Source organism: Microtus oregoni, unplaced genomic scaffold, assembly GCF_018167655.1.
Source record: "Microtus oregoni isolate MIOR12 unplaced genomic scaffold, Mior012 000004F_ref0000308, whole genome shotgun sequence".
NCBI lineage: Eukaryota > Metazoa > Chordata > Mammalia > Rodentia > Cricetidae > Microtus > Microtus oregoni.
This window is the reverse complement of record NW_024543063.1, coordinates 63,493,769-63,517,916: the sequence shown is the minus strand read 5'-3', so window position 1 is coordinate 63,517,916 and position 24,148 is coordinate 63,493,769. Positions and strand designations below refer to the sequence as shown.

At 45.0% G+C, this 24,148-nt stretch overlaps 1 protein-coding gene across 2 annotated transcripts in view; it reads left to right on the top strand.

The window, feature by feature from the left end:
• The first annotated feature begins 9,799 nt into the window (after positions 1-9,799).
• Tent4b (terminal nucleotidyltransferase 4B) overlaps positions 9,800-24,148 on the top strand; it is a 47,578-nt gene continuing 33,229 nt past the window's right edge. The window contains exon 1 of one of the 2 annotated variants that reach the window (XM_041650153.1): positions 9,800-10,600. In XM_041650153.1, coding sequence (XP_041506087.1) covers positions 9,987-10,600 — 614 coding nt within the window. In that variant the 5' untranslated portion in view covers positions 9,800-9,986. The remainder of the gene's footprint in view (positions 10,601-24,148) is intronic. The other variant, XM_041650152.1, reaches the window with a different exon arrangement.

Genomic DNA, 24,148 nt, shown 5'->3' with positions numbered 1-24,148 from the left:
AGAGAGAGAGAGAGAGAGAGAGAGAGAGAGAGAGAGAGAGAGAGAGAAGGAGGAGGAGGAGGAGGAGGAGGAGGAGGAGGAGGAGGAGGAGGAGAGGAGAAGAGAGGGAGGGAAAGAGAGAAGAACATGAAGAATTATTCTGGCCCTGAAATGGAAGCTCTTACCCTATTAGCTGGCTTTCCTAGTGTTAGAAGGGGCCATGCAGGCTGCTGATGGAGAACTGTCACCAACATTCTGTCTACCCTGCATGGTGAGACACCAACATGCTACGCAGGATATGCCTGCTCGTGCAATAGTGGCTAGGCGATCCTAGGTAAGATTAAGTCTTCTCATTTATTTAAAACCCAACCCACAAAAGAATTCACCTTTGGTATTATAAGCCAGGACAAAAAAACCTGTGGCTGGGAAGGTCATAGGTCCCAGTGTGAAAGTAACTTGTATTTTTTATAAGATAAATGTGATGTGCCTGCCAAATTGTCTTCTAAGCATGTGTTTATAGCCATAGACCATTGTTGTTGTCAACCTCAATTCATAACCATTGGTGAAAATCCTGCAAACAAGTGACTAATATTTTGACATGGTGGTTTACTTAATAACCATAGGTGGGCATCTATAGCCACCATCTCCAAGACTCGGGGATCATTGCGGAAGAGGGGCAGAAAGAATATAAGAGTCAGAGAAAGGAGTGTAATGTAACTTTTCTCAGAGATTGAAACATTCTATCCTTCAGGGAAGCTTTTTAAAAAGGAAAGTAAAGCCTGGCGATGGTGGCGCATGCCTTTAATCCCAGCACTCGGGAGGCAGAGGCAGGCGGATCTCTGTGAGTTCGAGACCAGCCTGGTCTACAGAGCTAGTTCCAGGACAGTCTCCAAAGCCACAGTGAAACCCTGTCTCAAAAAAAATAAAATAAAAATAAAAATAAAATAAAAAGGAAGGTAAACTACTCAAAATAGCTTCAGGAAGTCCCTGAAACTGACCAGATTCAGTAGGCCCCTCCCTGCCATAATAATTATAAAAACTTAGAGTTCCTCTCAGATGGACAGAAACAAAGTTGCGAAGGAGACACTGAGATCAGACCAGCTGCTTGGAAGAAATAGAAGTCAGCTCAGCTGCCTGGAAGTTTAGACCAGAGTCACTTAGAAAGGACACTGTCCATCTTGCTGTGCTGCCTGTAGACTGCGCAGTGTGCTCCAGGTTTCCCAGATTTTATGAGCTGTCACCCGTGCTGGGGTGGGCCTTGGTGATGTAGCTGTCTCTAAGTCATTTCTGTTCCTGTAAGTAAACTCCAATAAAACTCATTGGTTCACCAAGTTGAACTTTGATGGTCTCCATATTTGGTGTGTTCTTCCATTCTGTGGGGGGTGAGTAGATGTGTGTCTTGTGTCTCCCCAGGAAGTTTTGCTATTCAACAGCATCCTTTTTTTTTTCCTCAAAGATTTTATTTATTATGTATACAACATTCTGCCTCCATGTATGCCGGCAGGCCAGAAGAGGGCACCAGATCTCAGTATAGATGGTTGTGAGCCACCATGTGGTTGCTGGGAATTGAACTCAGGACCTCTGGAAGAGCAGCCAGTGCTCTTTTTTTTTTTTTTGGTTTTTTTTTTTTTTTTTTTTGGTTTTTCGAGACAGGGTTTCTCTGTGGTTTTGGAGCCTGTCCTGGAACTAGCTCTTGTAGACCAGGCTGGTCTCGAACTCACAAAGATCCGCCTGCCTCTGCCTCCCGAGTGCTGGGATTAAAGGCGTGCGCCACCACCGCCGGCTGCAGCCAGTGCTCTTAACCACTGAGCCCTCTCTCCAGCCCATTCAACAGTGTTCTTGACTTGTACTGCATTGTCCAACCACATAAGCAGTAAGCAGCTAAGTTAATTATGTTCATTCGGTTTCTGAATTATTTTTCTTATGTGCTTGGTGTGTGCACAGTATATGCATACGAATGTGTGAGAGGAGAGGCTGGAGGGTGATCTGGGTTTCCCATCCTATTATTTGTCTTACTCCTTGAAACAGGGTGCTTCACTCAACCTGGACTATGCTGGACAGCAAGTCTCAGGGAGTCTCCCTCCTTGATATTCCCTTCACCCTCCCAGGTCAGGGGTGACAGGTGTGTGTAGAGGCCTCTATCTTTTTAATATGGGTTGTGGAGCCGGGCGGTGGTGGCGCACGCCTTTAATCCCAGCACTCAGGAGGCAGAGGCAGGTGGATCTCTGTGAGTTCGAGACCAGCCTAGTCTACAAGAGCTAGTTCCAGGACAGGCTCCAAAACCACAGAGAAACCCTGTCTCATAAAACCAAATAATAATAATAATAATAATAATAATAATAATAATAATAATGATAATATGGGTTGTGGGCATTTGCACTCCAGTCCTCATGCCTGAACAGCAAGTACTCTTATCCACTGCTAAGCCATCTCCCCAGCTCTGACAGGAGGAACTGGATAAAGGGTCGCAGTGTTGGGAAGATTGAGGACCACCGTACTAGACATAGAGTTGTTTCTATCTAGTCAGATCTAGATAATTCTAAAAACACTAATTCTAAAAATTCTGGAACCCATTTAGGAGGAACCCTAAATTTAGGAACCCATCTGTAGTATTGCATTAGTGTTATAAATTAGTTGAGATAATCAGTTTTCGAGGAGGGAGGATTTATTTTGTCCATAGTTTTGGAGGGGTCAGTTCACTGCTAGTTGGCCAAATGCTTGTGAGCCTGTCATGAGGCCTGTCATCATGCTGTCATCATGCTGGAGACAGACAGCTGAAGAAAGTCACACGACTCGTTGGTGACCAGGAAACAGAAGTAGGACAGACAAACAGGCCAGAGCCCATTATGGTTGGAATGTGAGATACCCCTCACAGGCTTATTTATTATGGATCTGAACATTTACTTTGTCCCCAGCTGGTGATGCTTTTTAGCAGGTTATGGATCCTTGGAGCTTATGTCCTCTGGTTCTGGCCTGCTTGTTCTCTGCTTCCTGTCTTCGCTGTGATGTCATCACCTGCCTCAAGTTCCCACTGGCCAAGACTGATCTGATCCTGTCACCATGCTTTTCTTATTTCTTTTTTTTTTGTTTTGTTTTGTTTTTTTTGAGGCAGGGTTTCACTGTAGCTATCAAGCTCGTCCTGGAACTAGCTGTTGTAGACCAGGCTGGCCTCGTACTCACAGGGATCCACCTGCCTCTGCCTCCTGAGTGCTGGGATTAAAGGCGTGCGCCACCACCACCTAGCTTTTTTGTTTGTTTTCATTTTCAGTATTTTTTAAAAATATTTGTTTATTTATTATGTAGACAATATTCTGTCTATGTGTATGCCTACAGGCCAGAAGAGGGCACCAGACACCATTACAGATGGTTGTGAGCCACCATGTGGTTGCTGGGAATTGAACTCAGGACCTTTGGAAGAGCAGGCAATGCTCTTAACTTCTGAGCCATCTCTCCAGCCCCTCATTTTCAGTATTTTTTTTTATTGATTTTTATTGAGTTATACATTTTTCCTCCCCTCCCTGGCCTTCCCCTTCCCCCTTCAACCCTCACCCAAGGAACCCATGCTCCCAATTTACTCAGGAGATATTGTCTTTTTCTATTTCCCATGTGGATTAGATCTATGTAAGTCTCTCTTAGTGTCCTCATTGTTGTCTAAGTTCTCTGCGATTGTGGTTTGTAAGCTGGTTTTCTTTGCTTTATGTTTAAAAACCACTTATGAGTGAGTACATGTGATAATTGTCCTTTTAAAAGATTTATTTATTTATTTATTTATTTATTTATTTATTATGTATACAATGGTCTACCTGCATGTGTCCATGTGTTTCTGCAGACAGAAGTTGGCACCAGATCTTATTACCGGTGGTTGTGAGCCACCATATGGTTGCTGAGAATTGAACTCAGGACCTCTGGAAGAACAGTCAGTGCTCTTAACCTCTGAGCCATCTCTCCGACCCCAATAATTGTCTTTCTGTGTCTGGGTTACCTCACTCAAAATTGTTTGTTTGTTTGTATTTTTGTCACTGTGTTTTTCTTTCCTTTTCTTCTCTTTTCTTTTCTTTTATGGTTTTTTGAGACGAGGTTTCTTTGTGGCTTTGGAGCCTGTCCTGGAACTAACTCTTGTAGACCAGGCTGGCCTCAAACTCACAGAGATCCGCCTGCCTTTCACTATGCTTTTCTTGGCATGATGTCTGAACCTTTTGAAACCAGGAACCTAAACAAGTCCTTCTTCCCCCTTTAACTTGTTTCTGTCAGGTGCTTTTTAAAAATGAATACATTCTCAATATCTCCTTTGAGAGCATGTCCCCAGTAATCCAACTCCTTCTAAAAATTCTCTATCTTTTAAGGGTTCCAATGCGAATACCAGAGATCCCTATGCACATTCTGTTTCTCTGGGGCCATTTTTTCGCACCAATGTCTGTGTTGTGGTTCTCCAGAAAAAAAACCAGCAGGGTATGAATTTATTGCATTATAAGGAAATGATTCATATGCTTAGAAAGACTGAAAAACCCTGTGGTCTACCATCTCCACCCTGGTGGTCCAGGCAAGCTAGTGCTATATGTGACCTAGAGGGCTGATGGCCTCAGTCCCAGTTTGTTTATTTATTTATTTATTTATGCAATATTCTTTCTTTGTGTATGCCTGAAGGCCAGAAGAGGGCACCATTACAGATGGTTGTGAGCCACCATGTGGTTGCCAGGAATTGAACTCAGGACCTTTGGAAGAGTAGGCAATGCTCCCAACCACTGAGCCATCCATCTCTCCAGCCCTGCCTCAGTCCCAGTTAAGAGCAGAAATCTGGTGTTGCAGTATGAGCAACCAGGCATAGAAAGCAAATTTTCTTTTCTATCCAGGTCTCAATGAATGGATGATGAGACTGGTGAGGGAGGCTACCCACATTGGGAGGGCCATCTGCTCGACTCAGTCACTGATTCTAAATGCTTATTTCATTGAGAGAAACACCCTGCCACACTCACAGAAATAATATTTGACATGTAAAATTATCCATCAGAAATATGTCCACGGGCTGGAGAGATGGCTCAGTGGTTAAGAGCATTGCCTGCTCTTCCAAAGGTCCTGAGTTCAATTCCCAGCAACCACATGGTGGCTCACAACTATCTGTAATGAGGTCTGGTGCCCTCTTCTGGCCTGCAGACATACACACAGACAGAATATTGTATACATAATAAATAAATAAATATTTAAAAAAAAAAGAAATATGTCCACACACCAAAGATCTCTGAGATGCAGCAACTTGAGTTTTGTTTCTTGAATAGTAGAAGACGCTTTTACTGTCTTCAATAAGATACAGGCTTTCAGCCGGGTGGAGGTGGCACACGCCTTTAATCCCAGCACCCAGAGGCAGAGGCAAGCGGATCTCTGTGAGTTTGAAGCCAGCCTGGTTTCCAAAGTGATTTCCAGGACAGCAAAAGCTACGCAGAGAAGCCATGTCTTGAAAAACAAAAATAAACAAACAAAAAACAAATTTTTCACATTGCTTTTTTTTTTGGTAAAGATTTGTTTGTTTATTTATTATGCATACAATATTCAGCTAATATGGACATGCCAGAAGAGGGCACCAGATCTCATTACAGATGGTTGTGAGCCACCATGTGGTGGCTAAGAATTGAACTCAGGACCTCTGGAAGAGCAGCCAGTGCTCTTAACTTCTGATCCATCTATCCCTCCAGCTTTCATGTTCCTTATTTTGAAGATCTATTGGGAAATATTTCTGTGCTTGGAATCCTCTTTATTTATGAAAGTGAAAAATAGTGTATCGCTGGTATATATTTTGTACTAACAGGAGCAAGTATGTCAAATGGGGACTAAGTCTCAGATTATTAATACCTCAAACAAATGCTTCAGAGCCTAAACACAGAAGATACTAATTAGTATATAGGTGTCACTCACAGTTCTTATTAGCCAGATGAGTAATTTAATCACGTACAATCATAGAATTAGTTATAATGGTGATTATTAATGACAAAATTATCATGTGGCAGTTTGTATGTGTAATTTCCCATTTTATCCAATAACTCAGTAAACACATTTAAATTTGTGTGATTCTTGGCTAATTTTCATTTCTCCTCTCAATTTGAACTGTGTGGAACTTTAGTGCTTCACCAAATCCTCCAAGTTAAGAAGACCAGCTCATCATTTCCCCCTCATCAGGAAAAAGCACACTGAAAACAAACAAGATAGTGGAGCATGGAGAAAAATGCCTAGGTTTGTAATAGCTGTGTTCTTTTTTTCTTTCCTTGTCAATATACTTTAGATTGTTTTGAGTAATATAGTCTGTAGTGATGAGGTGAACGGGCCTGCTTTTCATCCCGGCCGGCTCCCGCACGGCTAGCTTTACACCCGAAATAACAACACACAAATTGTATTCATTTAAATACTGCCTGGCCCATTATATCTAGCCTCTTCTGGCTAATTCTCACATCTTGGTTAACCCATTTCTCTTAATGTGTGTAGCATCAACATGTCTGACCTGGCGGCTGGCTCCATGGAGACTGAGTCACTTCCCTTCTTCCCAGCATTCTGTTCTGTCTACTCCACCCACCTATGTTCTGACCTCTTAGGTCAAACAGTTTTCTTTATTAATTAACCAATGAAAGCAACAGATAGACAGATGACCCTCCTCCATCCATAGTCTCCCAAGTATCTGGAATTAGTCTTGTGCTAACTATAAGCAGGTATATAGGCTGGATGATTTTGTGTTTGCAGCATTTTTTACTTTGTGTGTGTGTGTGTGTGTGTGTGTGTGTGCGCCACTGCACACATGTGGAGGTCAGAGATCAACTCAGGGAGGTGGTTTCTTTCCTTCTACTGAGTGAATCCAAGCAGCTTCACTGAACCATCTTGCTATCTCAGCCTGGTTTTTTTTTGTCGTTGTTGTTTTGTTTTGTTTTGTTTTTCGAGACAGGGTTTCTCTGTGGTTTTGGAGCCTGTCCTGGAACTAGCTCTTGTAGACCAGGCTGGTCTCGAACTCACAGAGATCCGCCTGCCTCTGCCTCCCGAGTGCTGGGATTAAAGGCGTGCACCACCACCGCCCGGCTCTTAGCCTGGTTTTTGAGACAGATCTCTGACCAGGACCTGGAGCCTGCCAAGTGTGCTAGGTTGGCAGAGCTGCGCTGGAATATCCAGTAGAAACCAGTATGCCTGTTTTTTTTATTTTTTATGTGGGTGTTAGGGATCAGGTTTAAGTCTTTATGCTTATGGGAAGCACTTTATCAAGCAGGCCATCTCTGGATGATTGGTAAGGAAACCTCCAGAATACACTGTATGAGTCTATGCCACATGTTCAATATTTAATTGAGTTGCCGTATTATGTTATACACAAAGCAGATTTCTGCCTCAGGGCCTTTGGACTTGCTACTCCGTCTAATAATTCATTCCTTAGATGGTCATAGCCCAGTCTCTTACTTAAGTCCCTCCTCAAATATCACTACCTCAGAGCAGCCTTCCCTGGTTAGCTCATCTAAAATTAGCATGCTCTTGCTTTAGCCTGCTTCCCTGCCACGGCGTTGACCAGTGTCTGACTTTGTATGCCTCACACACTGGAACACAAGGTCCAGGAAGGCAAGAACTCTATCAGCATTGTTCATTGTTGTAGCCTCAGAACCCGGCATATATTTGCCCAAGACTTTTTTTTTTTTTTTCCTCGAGACAGAGTTTCTCTGTAGCTTTGGAGCCTGTCCTGGAACTCCCTTTGTAGACCAGGCTGGCCTCGAACTCACAGAGATCCGCCTGCCTCTGCCTCCCGAGTGCTGGGATTAAAGGCGTGCGCCACCACCGCCCGGCGAATTTACCTCTTTTTGCTTCCTCAACCAGGCTATAAATTCGTGGAAATCTGGCAAATGCCCTGGTTGACTAACTTCTCTAAGGTCATTTAACTTAGCTCTGCCTGAAGGACAGACATTCTAGGACCTGCTGATAGTCTGGAGAAGTGGCTAAGTTACTGGCAGGGCTGGGCCCGGGGTGAGCAGCCAGGATTCCTCAGCTGCTTCGTGAGATCGGTAAGTATGGCAGCTCAGCCACACGTGAGTCTATAAAGTACTTTTTTATTCATTTCATTTTTTATTTTATGTACATTGGTGTTTTGCCAACAAGTATGTCTGTGAGTGAGTGTCAGGTCCCCTGGAACTGGACAGTTGTGTGCTGCCTTGTGATTGCTGGGAATTGTACTTGGGGCCTCTGAAAGAGCAACCAGTGCTCTTGACTGCTGACCATCTATCTCTCCAGCCCTTATAAAGTGCTTTTATATATTATCTCATTTGGTCATTTTAGTAACACTGTAGTATGTCCTTAATGCTTTCTGAAAGAAGAAATCGCTGAAACACAAATAGTAGCTTTTGGTAGGTGCTATTGTAACTGAAAAAAATGAAAATACACAAAAATTTAAGATATCAGTGGTGGTAGTATTTAATTAATGTGTTAGCAGACATTCGGGCAAGTGCTGAATTACGGAGTATCTACTTGTATTTTGACACGTATTGTACAGAGAGTTGGGGACGAATGGAGGAATGTTCAACAATGTTCTCAGCAGTGGATATTCATAGTAGGTTTTTTGTGGCTAGGGTCTTAACATATTCCAAGTTGCTACATAGCTGGGGATGACCATGAACTTCTGATTCTCCTGCTTGGTCTTTATGGCGCTGGGGATCTGGAATCAACAGCAGGGCTTCTTTTGCTCTAGGCAAGCACTCTACCGTAGGGGTTACAATTAGCCCAGCCAGGGGACATTGTATTCTTTTTTGGCAAGAAAAAAAATATAGATCAATACTTCATTCTGTAGCAAACAAGTTTTTATCCTTTGCAAAATAAGTAAATAACATCAACAATCCTAAACTTTCCAGGATCTTGAGCTGGGCACAGAGCCAAAGCCCGTGGCAGGGGCTTGTTCTGGAATTTGCAGCAAGTGTTCCACTATTGATGACTTAAAGTACTGGAAATTCCCCTTTTGTGGGGTATTCTTCGGGCCCAAGAAAGCGACACAGTTGATCACTCAATGGAAAACATCCACTAACGGCAACGGTAGAGTTATTTGAGGTTTAAAAGGCTTCGAGTTTTCTTAGTTAGGGAAGTTAAGGGGCCCTGAGCCTGTAAGTGCATCTTGGAGCAACCGTGCTGCGTAACCCTCGAGCCGGGCAGTGATGCGAGGACGCGTGACACCGCGTGCCTCTAAGACCGCTCCGGAACGGAGATGCGTGTGCGGCCGCGTGCTTGCCTGGCCCCTGAGCGGAAGCCCGCCCATCCAGTGCCCGCGCGGCGCGCCGTCAGGAGTCCCGGGGCCGCGCCCGGACCAAGGGGCGGAGTGGGTCGTCCGGAGAGAGGTGGGGCGGAGCAAACCAGCCACTTTCCGCGGACTCGGCAGCTGCCTCGTGCGCCTCGGGTTTGTCGCAGGGAGACCGGAGCCGGGCGGCGGCGCGCGCCTCCGATCTGCCCGAAGACGCAGGTACGTACGACCCTGACTAGGCTAGCGCGGGACGTTTGACCGGGCGGTTGCGGCCCCGCAGCCTGCCGCGGCCTCTGTGACGCGCTGTGCGGCCTCGGGACGCCCGCGGACGGCGGGCTGAGGGACGGGGCGGGGCGACCGCGGCGGCGGGGCGGGGCGGAGCGAGGGGCGGAGCCGGCGGAGGCCCCGCCCCGGGGCCGAGCATCGCGGACGCTACGGAGCAGGCGCGTCCCCCGCCGCCGCTGCCGCCGCCGCCGCCGCTGCCGCCGCCGCTCGCCCTTCTCGGGAGCCGCCGCCGCCGCCGCCGCCATTTGCACGGGAACCCCTGTGACAGGGGCTCGGCGGAGGGGCGGAGGGAGGGGGGAGGGCCTGCGAGCCCCGAAGGCGGGAGCGACGCCGCCGGCGCCGGCTAGGCTCCCTGCGCGACCGCGCCGCCCGCGGCGGAACCCGGGTGGCGGCGGCGGCGGCGGCCGAGGCCGGGCGTGCGCCTGAGGCGGCGGCGGCGGCCCTGCGGGCGGCCGGGACGGGCGGGGGCAGCGGCCGCCGCCGTTTGATGGATCCGAGGATCGCCTGGTTCCAGCCAGAGCAGCTCGGACCGTCCAACAGTCTGTGGATGCAGATCTGGGAGACGACCCAAGGGCTGAGGAACCTCTATTTCAACCACCACTGTCACAGCAGCGGCACGAGCAGCACGAGCGGCGGCACGGCCAGCGGCGGGAGCGGCAGCGGCCCCAGCAGCCCCGGCGGCACGGCCCCGGCTCCGGCCGGCATGTTCCGCTCGGGTGAGCGCCCGCTGGGCGGCCTCGCCGTGCCCGCGGAGCAGCGGGACTTCCTGCCCCTGGAGACGACCAACAACAACAACAACCACCACCAGCCGGCGGCCTGGACACGGCGGACAGCGGCAGGCCCCTCGGCGTCGCCGGTCCCGTCGGCACCCTCGTCCCCGCGTCCCGCGGCTGCGCTCCCCAGCTCCGAGCCCGCCGATCCGGCCTCGGGCAGCAGCAACAAGAGGAAGCGCGACAACAAGGCCAGCACGTACGGACTCAACTACAGCCTGCTGCAGCCCAGCGGAGGGCGCGCGGCCGGGGGCGGACGGGCGGACGGTAGCGGGGGCGTGTACAGCGGGACCCCGTGGAAGCGGAGGAACTACAACCAGGGAGTCGTGGGGTAAGTGCTGGCGCTGCGGCCTGCGCCGAGGGTCTGCACACACGCACAGAGGGGCACACGCCCACAGGGACCTGGGGGTGGGGTGGGGTGGAACCCCGGCAGGGCCCCCTCCAGAGCATCAGTGGCTATTCCTTCCTTCGTCGCTTGGCCGGCCTAGGCCGAGCTTTCTTGGGGATTTCCTTCAGGTATCCACTTCCCTTCCGTAGTCATCCCCACCTTCCTTCTCTCCTAACTGTCCATACCTTCCCGATGCATTCTCACTGCCCTTCTACCGTCTCCTCCCATGCCCTAGAGTTCAGCCTGCCCGCTGATCCCTTCCTGTCCCTCACACCTTGGTCCCCATCACCACTTCCTTAAGATGAAGCCCCTTAGCCCTGGGCCAGTACTAACTTCCTGAGAACGTTCTTGCTTTAGCGTCTTTAGATGGTTAGGACCAGGAGGTCCTCTTCTTGCCAAGAATAGAAACATCCAGAATGCTCTTTCCCCTCCCCCAATACCCGACAAGAATCTTGTCAGCCTTGAAAGACACTGCCTGTTCTTGACCCTTTGGCCCGTGTTTGTTTATTTAAAAATCTTGAGTTTGCGATGCTTGGACTATATAGAGTGAACGCAAGCACTGCGTGACAGCTTCGTTTAGGTTGGCAGAGATGGTGAGCTCTTCTGAGCCCTGATAGAACTTTACAGGAGTTCATGGTTGGCAGCCTCTCACTGTGAAGTAAGTTGTCCCTGTGGCAGAGGCAGCAGTGGTTCTCATTTAGGGATGACCGTGGTGCTGTGTGTGAATGTTGCTCCACTAGTGACTTTGTCCAGCTCTTACAAAATGGAATCTTACCTGGGCCCTAGTGAATTATGTACATAAGCTGGGAATGTTTCCAGCCTGGTTTCCCTTTGGGAAGAGCCCCTGTGCTGGCTGGATTAGGTTACTGAGTTTCTTCTCCTTTTTTCTTTTCATTTTTGATAAAATGAAGCTTTTGGACTGTGGTGTGGTTTGCGTAGCTCCAGTATGGAAAATCAGCTTGGAAATTGCTTCTCATTTCCAGGTACTGATCTGTAGTGAGGCCTCAGGAAATCAATTAGTAATCCCGTGTAAACCTTTCTTAGCTTCGCCCATTCCGACCTGCCCCAATTGGCAAGGAGAGAGTCATATGCACCTCTTGAAGGTCTGTAAAATGAGTTGGTGGGTTCCATGTGCTATAGTGGGCTGGTGTCTGCTCTGTGCACTACTATTACAACTCCCACCTTTTATGGAAAAATGCAGTCACGTGGTCAGGACTGGTGCTGGGGAACTCCTTGTAGCTGCCCTCATTTTCCAGAGGAGATCCTTCAGGGCTCAGTCATTTTTTGCCCAACTTCAAGGGCGCTCTCCATGGTCATCACCTTTTAATAAAGACTTGTGGTTGCATCCTGTTAGCCTTTCCAAGGTGAAGCATATACTGGTGGTTTAGCCAACAAATTGACACTGAGAACTCTGCTAGGAAGGGGCTCTGCTTAGGGAATCAGTGTCACCTAGTATCTGGATGGCCCCTAACTGCATTTTACTGAAGCCTCTTGCCTGTTTCTAGAAAAGATACATTATAAATCTGGCTGCCTCTGATCAGAAGTTGTTCTCTTTTTTCCTTAATGTTTAACATAAATCCTGAAAAAGTTCACACAGAAGCTTCGGATACTGTATTGCCCTCAGAAGGATCAGGGAGGACTGTTCATTTCCCTGAGGGATTACTGTTAAAAACTGACTGTAAACTTGTTAAGCGGCTTATCACACCATCAGACTTCTATTCTTTCCCACTCCCAGAAGAAGACACCAGCAGTTAGGAGTTCATTTTTCAATCTGAGACTTATTAGTGTAGAGAGGTACATCAGACACTTCTAAGAAAGCTTGCTAAGAGACTGGTTCTGAATGATTTTTGTTTTATTTATGCAGCCTTATTTCTTAGCCTTTAAGGGAATTTTACTATTTTTTATTACTTGAAAAGTTATATTTACTTATTTTGTGTGTGTGTGTGCCTGCATGTGTGCACGTGCATGTGGGCACACACATGCCAAGGTAAGGGAGTGGAAGTCATAGGACTACACATTGGGAGTTGGTGTTTTGGGTCTTGGGTATCAAACTCAGTCCATCATGGCTGATGGCAAGCTACTTTACCTCCTGAACCATCTTGCCAACCTAGTTTTGCTTTTAAGTGCATGTATTTAAACAGTTGGATTTCTGAGTGTACTTTTCAGTATTGCGCTCTTCATTTTGTAACAGCTTTCCCTGGGGAGGCAAAGCATACTTGTCTACTCATCCCAGATACTCACAGATCAAAGGATGGATACTGCCAAGGTCCAACTTGGTGAACTGTAAGTTTTATTATGGTTACTCAAAGGAATGTGAGTGAAAGGTTACTTATACTTATAAAAGTAGAAATGACTCAAAGACAGCTGTATCACCAAAGCTCCCCCCAGCATGGGTGACAGCTCAAAAGCCTGGGAACCTGGAGCACACTGCATGGCCTGCAGGCAGCTGACAGGTTGGATAGTGTCTTTCCCAGATGCCTCAGTTTGTCTCTGGGAAGCTGGTCAGGTCTCAAAGTCATCTTTGCAGCTGGGCTCTGCTTCTAAGAGGGACTCTTAGGTTTTATTGTTTGCTCTGAAAGGGAGGGGCCTAGTGAATCTGGTCAGTTTCAGGGACTTCCTGAAGCTGTTTTGAGTGATTTATGTTCTTGTTTAAGGAGCTTCCCTATAGGATGGAATTTTTCAATCACAGTGAAAATTTTAACATAACACTTCTGACATTACCATTCTTTTTTTTTTTTTTTTTTGGTTTTTCGAGACAGGGTTTCTCTGTGGCTTTGGAGCCTGTCCTGGAACTAGCTCTGTAGACCAGGCTGGTCTCGAACTCACAGAGATCCGCCTACCTCTGCCTCCCGAGTGCTGGGATTAAAGGCGTGCGCCACCATCGTCCGGCTTTACTCTTACCATTCTTTTCTGTTCTTGGGATTTAGCTAAATGGTAGTGTGCTGGTTGAGCAAATTATGGTTCCTCGACTCTGAATTAACTCTCCAGATAGGGACCTGGGACACACAGCTTGTGGACAAGGCATTAGAACTCAGACTGTCTGTCCCCTGCTATTCTTTATGTCCTCTATCTCCTGTGCCAGTGGTTGACTAAACTCCCTGAGTGCCTCTAAGACTTTGAGTTTGAACCCCGACTCCTCAAATTGCTGAAGTCCTTGAGTCTTGGTTCTTAACATGCTTCATGTTCTTGCAAGGCAAGCTTACGTTTAACCCTTTTTTTATGAATGAATTCCCTTCTACTCACTGGATAGAAACAACTATATGAGGGCTGAGGTGTAGCCCAGTGATACATACTACGTACAGTGGTAGAACACTTGTCCTCTCAATTTCTCAGGAGGCTCTGAGCTGTTCAGTCAGCTCAGTAGAAAAAAGAACATAACCAGCTGCTAGTAAGTGGACCCACCAGTCTTCAAAAACAGTGTCTTCCATGGCCCATCACCCCATCAAGAACACACCACACCTATGTGTGTGTGTGATTAGTGGCCTGTAGTGTTGTAGGTGTGATCCTCAAATAGTTTCCACCTCTACATGCTACTCCACCAGTCAAGAGAGCAGAGAAAGCTGTGTGAAATCATACAACAGCTTTTCTAGTTTCCACAGAGGAAGTACCCAGGATTTTTCTTAGCTTCGGCAGGTATAAGAATACCTACCTGTTCACTGCCCTCCTGTCTGTCGCATTTTTACAATTCTCAGGTTGTCTGAGAAAGACAAGGAAGACAGCCACTTGCCCAGTCCAGTGCCACTAAGGGAAGCTATAACATTGCTTCCTTTTGAGCTCCTAATACTACAAGTAGCTATTTCGTGTAGGTAACTGAGACCTGTCAGTTGCACACGTAGGATCCAGACCTAGCCAGGCAGTTGTGGCTCACGCCTTTAATCGCAGCACTTGGGAGGCAGAGGCAGGTGGAGCTATGTGAGTTCAAAGCCAGCCTAGTCTACAGAGTGAGTTCCAGGGCTGACTCCAAAGTTATACAGAGAAGCCCTGTCTCGAAAAACCAAAAACAAATAAGTAAATGTAAGTAAAAGATTACACGTAATGGTCGTCATATAAGTAATTATGTATTGAAGATGGCTTTGAGCTAGGCTTTTCATCAATTTGCAATCACCTTTAAATTCTGATAAATTGTATAGATACAGAACTCTGGGTCACATAGGAATTTGAGTTAAAGATTTTAGGGAAAAGTTGAACCTGGAGCCACTTAGTGTTTGCTGCCTGGAGATTACATTAGTATTTAATAACAAAACATAAGAATTCTAGTTCAAGTCCCTCCTAAAATAGTGGTTTGTAATTAGTGCAGAAATGTTTGCTTTCCTATTTAGTTTTTTTTTTTTTTTGTTTTTGTTTTGGGTTTTTTTTTTTCTTTCTTCGAGACAGGGTTTTTTTGTTGCTTTGGAACCTGTCCTGGAATCCGCTCTTATAGACCAGGCTGGCCTCGAACTCAACAGAGATCTGCCTGCCTCTGCCTCACAAGTGCTGGGACTAAAGGTGTGTGCCACCACCACCCGGCTTCCTATTTGTAGACGTGCTCAAGAAAATAGAAACCATTATTACCACGTTTTAGAAACTTTAACAAAACTTTTTTACTTGTTACTGTAGTTAACCTCTTCATATATATATACATGAAAAAATTATGTATCTATATACACAGTTGCATTAATTTTTTCTTTTGAGATAATTGATAGGTTAGTAAGAAGTTATAGGAATTAGTAGAGTGATTGTCATACTTTATTTGCTCAGTTTCATTGTAGTAACATCTCAATTACTAGTTTAATTCAGAAGCAGGTCGGGAGGCAGAGACAGGCGGATCTTTGTGAGTTCGAGGCCAGCCTGGTCTACAAGAGCTAGTTCCAGGACAGGCTCTGTATCTACAGAGAAACCCTGTCTCGAAAAACCAATAAATAAATAAATAAAAAATAAATAAAATAAAAAAATAATTCAGAAGCAGGGAACTAAATATTTTTATAATTATAATGTTTCATATTTTGTCTTTTTCGCATGCATATGTATGTAGAGCTTTACCACATTTGTAGATTCTTAACAACTACCACTACAATCAAGATACAGAACTAGGTTAGGTTTATGAGGAACAACAACAAAAAGATATAACTATTCTCTCAACTCAGATTTCTCTGATCTCCATAGTCACATCCTTTTTGTCCCTAACTCTTAACAAGCACTGGTCTGTTCTCCATCTCTGCAAATTTGCCCTTTTGAGAATGTGTTGTAAATGGAATCCTAGTGTCTGTAACTTAGGCTTTTTCTTCAGACTGAAATTTCTTTGCGTGTCATTCAGCTTGCCTTATGTGCCAGTAGTTCCTCTGTCACTGGTAGTGTTCCATTGTATGGATGCTCCAGTTGAAGGATAGTCCAGAAAAGTAGTTTCCAGTTGTTGACTGTTAAAATAAAGCAGCTATAAACATTTATGTGCATATTTTTATGTGAACATAAGGCTTCATTTTGGTGGAATAAATGCCCAAAGTGCCATATGGTAAGTACATGTTTAGTTTAAAGGACCTCCTACCCATTTTTATACTTCTTTTGTGTGTGTACATGTGGTGCATACATGTGCATTTGGAGGTCATAGGTCAACACCTTGTTTTCAAGTTGGCCCCCAGGATCCACCTGTCAGCATCTGTGCTGCTGGCATTGGGGTTACAGGCAGGCCCTGTCTTCCACTGTTTTGTTATCTAAACTCAGGCCCTCACACTTGCATAGCAGTCACTTTACCCACTAAGCTGTCTCCCTAGATCACCTCTACGTTCTTCATTTGATTTCAGTCAAGAGGTTTAGAGTGACTGCATCATGCCAAGTTCCTGTATGAGGGGTCCGGATTCCATGCATCTCTCCAGCGTTTGCTGTGAGCACTGTAGTGCAGCTCTTCTAATAGATGATACCAAACAGCTAACTCGTGCTGTGATCCTACTAGACTTGTAGGAATAACTGTTTCTCCACCTTCCATCTTAGTTTTATTTATCTGCAGCTTGGTGGTAGAAGACCCTTTGCCTTACTTATATGTACAAAGTCCTATGTTCCATCCTGGAAGGTCTCAATTCCCATGATTTCCTTAGATTTACTCTTAGTTGTATTATTCAAAGTTTTTTATTTTGTGGGGGTGTATGTCATTCAAATATTCCTCAGTGGGGTCTTACTATGTCAGTTTATGCCACAACACTACCCTTAGTGGTTGGTTTTGTTTTTGTAATGAATTAATAGAGAGCTAGAGAGACAGAACAATGTTGTAATATGAGTGGCGGGGCTGCATCCCCAGCACCCCGGCCACCTGGCTTGCTTATACCCCGAAATAATTACACGCCGGCTGCCTGGCTTGCTTATACCCCGAAATAATTACACGGACACTGTATTCTTTTAAGCACTGCTTGGCCCATTTCTATCTAGCCTCTTCTAGGCTAATTCTCGCACCTGGACTAGCCCATTTCTAATTATCTGTGTAGCCCACGAGGTGGCTTACCAGGGAGATTCTAGCCTACGTCCATCCTGGGTCGGAGCTTCATCGCGGGTGCCTCAGAGAGCAGAGCTATCCCTGTGTCCGCCCAGGAGAGGGGAGCATGGCGTCTCTGCTCCAGAGAGCAGAGCTGTCGAGTCTGAGCTCACTTCCTCTTCCTCCCAGCATTCTGTTCTGTTTACTCCTCCCACCTATGTTTTAACCTATGAGGGCCAAGCAGTTTCTTTATTGCTTAACCAATGAAATCAACAGATTGATATGACACTCCCACATCAGAACAAGGGTCTTACTATGACCTTGAATACCTGGCAATTCTGCCTCAGCATCCTGAATGTTGGAATTGCCAGTGTTGGCCACTGTGCTTACCCATAGCCATTGAATGGAATGAAATATCCACTGTTTGTCTTCCCAATTGCCCTTTAATAACCTCTTAAAAACAGCTTGTTCAAAGCCAGATCCAAATATGGTTCTTTCCCTGCTATTTAAATCTTTTAATCTATGGGTTTCTCTGCCATCTGTTTTCCTCTCTATTAAATTTGTTGAAGAAACTAAGTTATTTTTTTTCTTTCCTTTATATGAGATTTTTGGATGCATCGTGTGTGTGTTATGTATTTGGACTTGTGTGCCTGTGTGTGCAAGTGGGGAGGAAGCCAGAGAGGACGTATTATGGTGCCCTGCTCCATTGTTTTCCACTTTATTCTTTTGAGTTAGGGTTTTTCACTGTTTGGTTAGGCTGGGTGGCCACCTAACTCTGTCAGTCCTGGGGTTACAGGCATGCATGCTGGGTCACATGTGACTTTCACAGGGGTGCTAGTGGTCTGAACTCGGAATCTCATGCTTAGGCAGTAAGCTCTTTTACTAAGCCACCTTCTCAGCTCTAGGTGTTTTTTGTAAACTTCTCTGATGTCTGGCTTTTTCTGATTGCATTTCTGTTAGGTCACTTTAGTGTTTGTTTGGTCTTACAGTTTCTTTAAATCCATAATTGGAACTTTTTTCATAATTTGATAATTTCATTATTCATAATTTGATCTTTTTTCATGAATGCTTTATAGGTGAATGATACATGTTTTTAAAAGGCAGATGGGAGCTGGAGAAATGACTAAGTGGTTAAGAGCATTGGTTACTCTTTTAGAAAACCCAGGTTCAATTCCCAGCACCCACATGGCGGCTCACAACTAGCTGTAACTGGAATCCCAGTGGGTGATCTGACACCAGCTGAGTTCGGTAGTACGTGCCTTTAATCCCAGCACTGGGGAGGTAGAAGCAGGTGGATCTCTTTGAATGCAAGGCCAGTGTGGCCTATACATGTTCTGGTTTCTGGACAGCCAGGGCTAAGTTGAGAGACAATAACCAACGACAACAGCAAAAAAGAATAACTTTCTTTTGTGATGTTAGTAGCCATTTATGGTGGTTGGCTGGTGGTATTAATGCATTAGGATTGTAAGCTCATATTCTACTTAGAGCTCTTTCTCTTGTTAGCTGGTACTCCTAAGATCTCCTCCCCTGGCTGATGTGGTCATCGTGAGGGCACAGTTCTCTGTTGGGGTACAGTGTGAGTGAGGATGGAGGTGGGAGAACTTTCAACTTCAGTTGTGTGCGTGTTTGTGTGTATCTGTCTGTCCTTTCCTCAGTCTGTCCATCTGTCCGAAACGAGAAGGAAGTTCTCCCCACGGTGAACTGTAGGCTTTTGGTCTGTGGTTGGAAATGTCATGAAAGCCCTTTGCCCATTGCCACCTTGCCTTGGCTTTTGATCTGTGGCAGCCAAGGGAAGCCTTATGAGTTCTATTGCCTGTGAGCCTGTGCCCAGGAGACAAAGTTCACACAGCTTTCACACAGCATTCAGGAACAGTGCTTGTTTTGTTTTCCTTTAAATTAGCCTTAGATTATATTTCCTTGTCTGTGCTGTTTTTAACCTTGTAACAAGTCATTCTTTATTTCAGGGTGATAGAAGCCTAGAAAAGAATGCCTATAGGAAGTAAAGTTGTTAGGAGTCCCCTTCCCCTCAGACACTTTAAAGGCCACCACTTACACCAGTAGAGCAAGGTCTGTGGCAGCAGGGTGGCCTTTGGGGAGCAAGATTCTGAGGAAACTCTGGACCCCAGCCTCTTGGTCCCCAGCCCTAAGTTAGCTTTGGTATCCTCAGGAGCGTGCAGAAGTTCCTTTGGGGAGGTAGCAATCATGCGCAAGATGGCAGTCACACACACACACTCTTAAAGTCTGAAGATATCTTCCTTTTTGTCTCCTTCCCAAGGCATGTGTAGCTCAGTAGATTTTGGAAAGCAGTTTTAGGTTTATGGAAAAAGTGAGTAGAAAGTTCAGTTTCCATGTGCCCCCTGCTCCTGGTTTCCCCATTACTAATGTCTTGAGTAGAGTGAACTTGATGAACCAGTTGCCAAGTACAGTTGTTTGGCAATGGGATTCACTCTTGGTGTTACAGACCCTAGAGCCTGGGCAAATGTGTGCCAAAATGGTTCTAGTGCCCATTCTTCAATTCTCGTTTCTCCACCTATTCATTTCCTTTTTTCCAAAACACCTGGCAAACACTAGTTCTTTCTTTGTCTCTAGAGTTTGCCCCACCCCAGGCTGTATTCTAAGTCCTTCATGTTACCTTTCACTGGCAGCCTGCTTCTGAGAGCCCTTCATGTTTTTCCTGGCTTGGTGAAGCTGATTTCTCTGTAGTGCTGAATAACACGATGGATATATCATCTGTTTACCCACTCGTCTTGTTAGTTCCAAGTTTGGCATTTGTGCATTAAGCTGCTGTAAACTTCATGAGCAAGTTTTTGTATGGCCACACTTTTAGTATCTTTGAGTAAATACCAGGGAACATGATTGCTAGATTATATGGTAAAAATATTTTTTTTGTAAAAATACTGCTGAGGGGTCTTCTAAAGTGGCTGTATCATTTTTCATTCATAAAGCAGAAAATGGGGTTTCTTATTATTTCATGTCTTGCTCCAGGTTATTATTTTGGCTTTCTGCTATTCTAGTAAGTGAGTAGCGATCACAATTTAATTTATGGTTCTCTGATTTCCTTAACAAGTTCATGTGCCTGAAGCACAATCGGAACGCATCAATGTTGAGAGGTGGGGTCTGTAAAAGATTAGACAGCCAGATTTGGGGAGGCTGAGACAGGAAAGTGCTGAGTTCAAGACCAGTCTGGGGCTCAGCAGTGGTGGTGTACGCCTTTAATCTCAGCACTGGGGAGGCAGAGGCAGGCAGATCATTGTGAGTTAGAGGCCAGCCTGGTCTACAAGAGCTAGTTCCAGGACAGGCTCCAAAGCCACAGAGAAACCCTGTCTTGAAAAAAAAAAAAAACCAAAAAAACAAACACCCAAAAACCAGTCTGGGCTTCATAGCAAGACTCTGCCTTTTGAACTTTAGTGCCTCTTGCATGCTAGGCAAGCACTCTGTCACTGACATACATCTCAGCCCAAGGCTCTGTCTCAAGATGAAGCAAATTAATAATAAATGTTGTTACGAGAGTCTTGCCCTCTAGATTGATGTTATTGATCTCTTTTTTTTCCCTTTCTCCATTTTCATGAGTGTATAGTATGCATGTATGTGTGTGTAAGCGTGCATGTATATGTGTATACATATATGTGGAGGCCTGAGGTTAATTCTGAGAATCAGTTACTCTTCCACATTATTACTGCAGGGTCTCTCCATCAAACCTTAGCGTACTGATGTGCTTGGTCTCACTAGCAGGTGGGCTCTGGGACTCCCTGGCCTCTGGCTCCTGAGGCTGTATTTATAGGCAGGCTTCCATGCCTGTGTGGCAGTTTCATGGCTTCTGAGGCTCTGAACTCTGGTCTTCACACTCGCAGGGCAAGCTCTTACCCACTGAGCCATCCTCTTTAGCTTTCTCACATTGCTGCCTTGAGAGTGGATCTGTTGGACTTTCTTCCTCTCATAGGCTGTTATAACCATGGGGTGGGGGGCTCAGTCAGGGGAGCAGAGGACTCACCAGATGAGGCAGAGGAGTTCGTTTTTTACTGTATAGCCAGGGGCTTCGCACTTCAGTTCTGCCTCAGCACTGGGATTGTAGGCATGTGCTAACACTAAACCTTCTTTATCCTTCCAGCTCATAGAATTATGAGCCAAATACATTTTTATTGCTTATGTGTTTCTGTTATCTTAGACTAAGATAATTTTATTTTTTATGCCACCCCCTGTCCCCTCCACTCCCTGCCACACATACACACATTTATTAAAAGTATCTGTTCTAGTATTTTGCCCATAATTTATTTGTTTTTTTTTTCTTACTGAATTTTAAGAATACTTTGTATATTTTGGATATCAACTCTTTATCAGATAATGGTTTTGCAGATATTTTCTTGCCATCTGTGGTTTATATTACCTCCTCCCCCAAGTCAGTGTAGTCAGGGTTTGTTCTTTTGCTATTATGTCAGAAGGTCATCTCCAAAACCAAGAACACCTAGATTTCTTCTTATCATTTAAGGAGTTGTTCTTGACGAGTTTGTTTAGAGACTTGACTAGTTTGTTTAGAGACAGGTTGTGCTATTTAGCCCAGGCTAGGTTGGCCTTGAAGCTGCCTCAACCCAAGTGATAGATTACAGGTATGAGACACTGGTTATTTTTGGTTTTTCGAGACAGGGTTTTTCTGTGTAACAGCTCTTGCTGTCTAGGAACTCACTCTGTAGACCAGGCTGGCCTCAACTCACAGAAATCTGCCTGCCTCTACCTCCCAAGTGCTCGGATTAAATCCAGCACGGATTGCTTTTTGGTGGTATCTTTATTGTCCAGGCTAGTCTCTGAATCCTCAAGTAACTTGTCCTTCTCTTCCTGAACCCTAGCAACACTGCCCACAGTTTTGCCTTTTCCAGAATGTCATATAAGTAAACTCATACACGATGTAGTGTTGTCAGATTGGCTTCTTTCACTTAGCAGGATGTGTCTTTGCATTAAGTTAGCCTTCCAGTTAAGACCACTGGTATGTGCCAGTGGATTTTATCATTTTTTGTTTTACATCATGGTCTATGGTTCATTTTAAGGTTTTGTGTGTAGGTATAAGTATAAGATCTGCATTTAGAATTGAATTTAGAATTTGTTTAGGCTTACTTATTTAATTTTTTATGTATGAGTGTTTTGCTGCATGTATGCATACCTGGTACTGAGGAGGTGAGAAGAGGATGCATATTCGCTGGGACTGGAGTTGTGGATGTTTGTGAGTTACAGTATGGGTGCTTGGGAATAGAATCCAGGCCTAAGATTGCTCTAAACTGCTGGGCCTTTTCTCCAGCCTCTAGAGTCTTTTTCCCCCCTCCCCAAGACTTTTTTTGTAGCTTTGGCTGTCCTGGCACTCACTCTGTATACCAGACAGTCTGGCTTTGAATTCACAGAGATTCGCTTGTGTCTGCCTCCTGAGTGCCTGGTTTAAAGGTGTGTACTACCACTACCTGACTTAGTACTTTGTCTTTTTATATTATTTTTAGAATCAGTTTTTGATATTCAAACTTTTCTATTTTTACTTTATAGATGAAGCTGGAAAAAATGACTTAATGGCCACATTGAGTTTTCCTTCTTTCTTTTTCTTTTTTAAAAAGAAAACCATCTTTATTTTTTGTGAGATGTGCATATATACAGGTGTGTCCTAGTAGGCCGGAAGAGAGTATTGGGTTTCCTAGAGAGCTAGAGTTACAGGCAGTTGTGAGTCATGCAGTGTGGGTGCTGGGATCCTCTGCTAGTATTGCAAGTGTGACCACGGTGCAGTGCAGTGCTCTTAACTGAGCCATCTCTTTAGCCCCTAAATCCTTGTTTCTTTCAAAGATTTATAGAATTTTATACAGGTCCTCTACATATTAGATTTTCTGTCTGAGTGCTTTTATAAATGATACTATAAGCTTCAAATTCTGGACTTACTTATTTCTGACATGAAGTCAACAGTTTTATTTCTTCCTTCCCATTATTTTTCTTACTGCCTTAGCTGGACTTCTAGTATATGACATTGAATAATCTAGTATATGACATTGAATAAGACAGTAGAAATGTACATCTTACCCTTGTTCCTAAGTTATTTTTCTTTTGAGACAGGCTTTTTTTGTGTGTTACAGCTCTGCTGTCCTGGAGCTTGCTCTATAGACTAGGCTGGCCTTAAACGCACAGAGATTCGCGTATCTCTGCTTCCCGAGTGCTGGGATTAAAGGCCTGTACCACCACTGCTTAGCATCTTGTTCTTAACTTTAATGGTGGGAAAACATCTGATTTCTAACTGTTATAATTTGTTAATTTGAGTTTTTTTAAAAAAATCAAGTTGAACTTCCCTTTTCTAGTTGACTGAGGTTTTTTTTTGTGAAGGTTTATTAGTTACTATAACCCTTTTTGCATATCAATGCGATTATAGAATTTTTCTTTCTTAGTTGCTGTAATGGATATTATTCTTTTTTTTTTTAATTTATTTATTTATTAAGGATTTCTGCCTCGTCCCCACAACCGCTTCCCATTTCCCTCCCCCTCCCCCGATCAAGTCCCCCCCCCTCATCTGCTTGAAGAGCAATCAGGTTTCCCTGACCTCTGGGAAGCCCAAGGACTGCCCACCTCTATCCAGGTCTCGTAAGGTGAGCATTCAAACTGCCTAGGCTCCCACAAAGCCAGTACGTGCAGTAGGATCAAAAACCCACTGCAATGGATATTATTCTTGAAGTTTGAACTAGCCTTGCATATCTAGAGTAAGGTTCTGTCTATTATAAATTGTCTTGCCTTAGCCTCTTAAGTGCAGATATTGCAGGTGTGAGCACCATGTCTAGCATTTTTTTTTTTTTTTTCGTTTTTCGAGACAGGGTTTCTCTGTGGTTTTGGAGCCTGTCCTGGAACTAGCTCTTGTAGACCAGGCTGGTCTCGAACTCACAGAGATCCGCCTGCCTCTGCCTCCCGAGTGCTGGGATTAAAGGCGTGCGCCACCTCCGCCCGGCCCATGTCTAGCATTTGTAGCTATGTCTTCTTATCATTGGCAAGTTTCATCTAGGCTGACAAATCTGTGGGACCAGCGGTGATTATTTGCCTTTTGT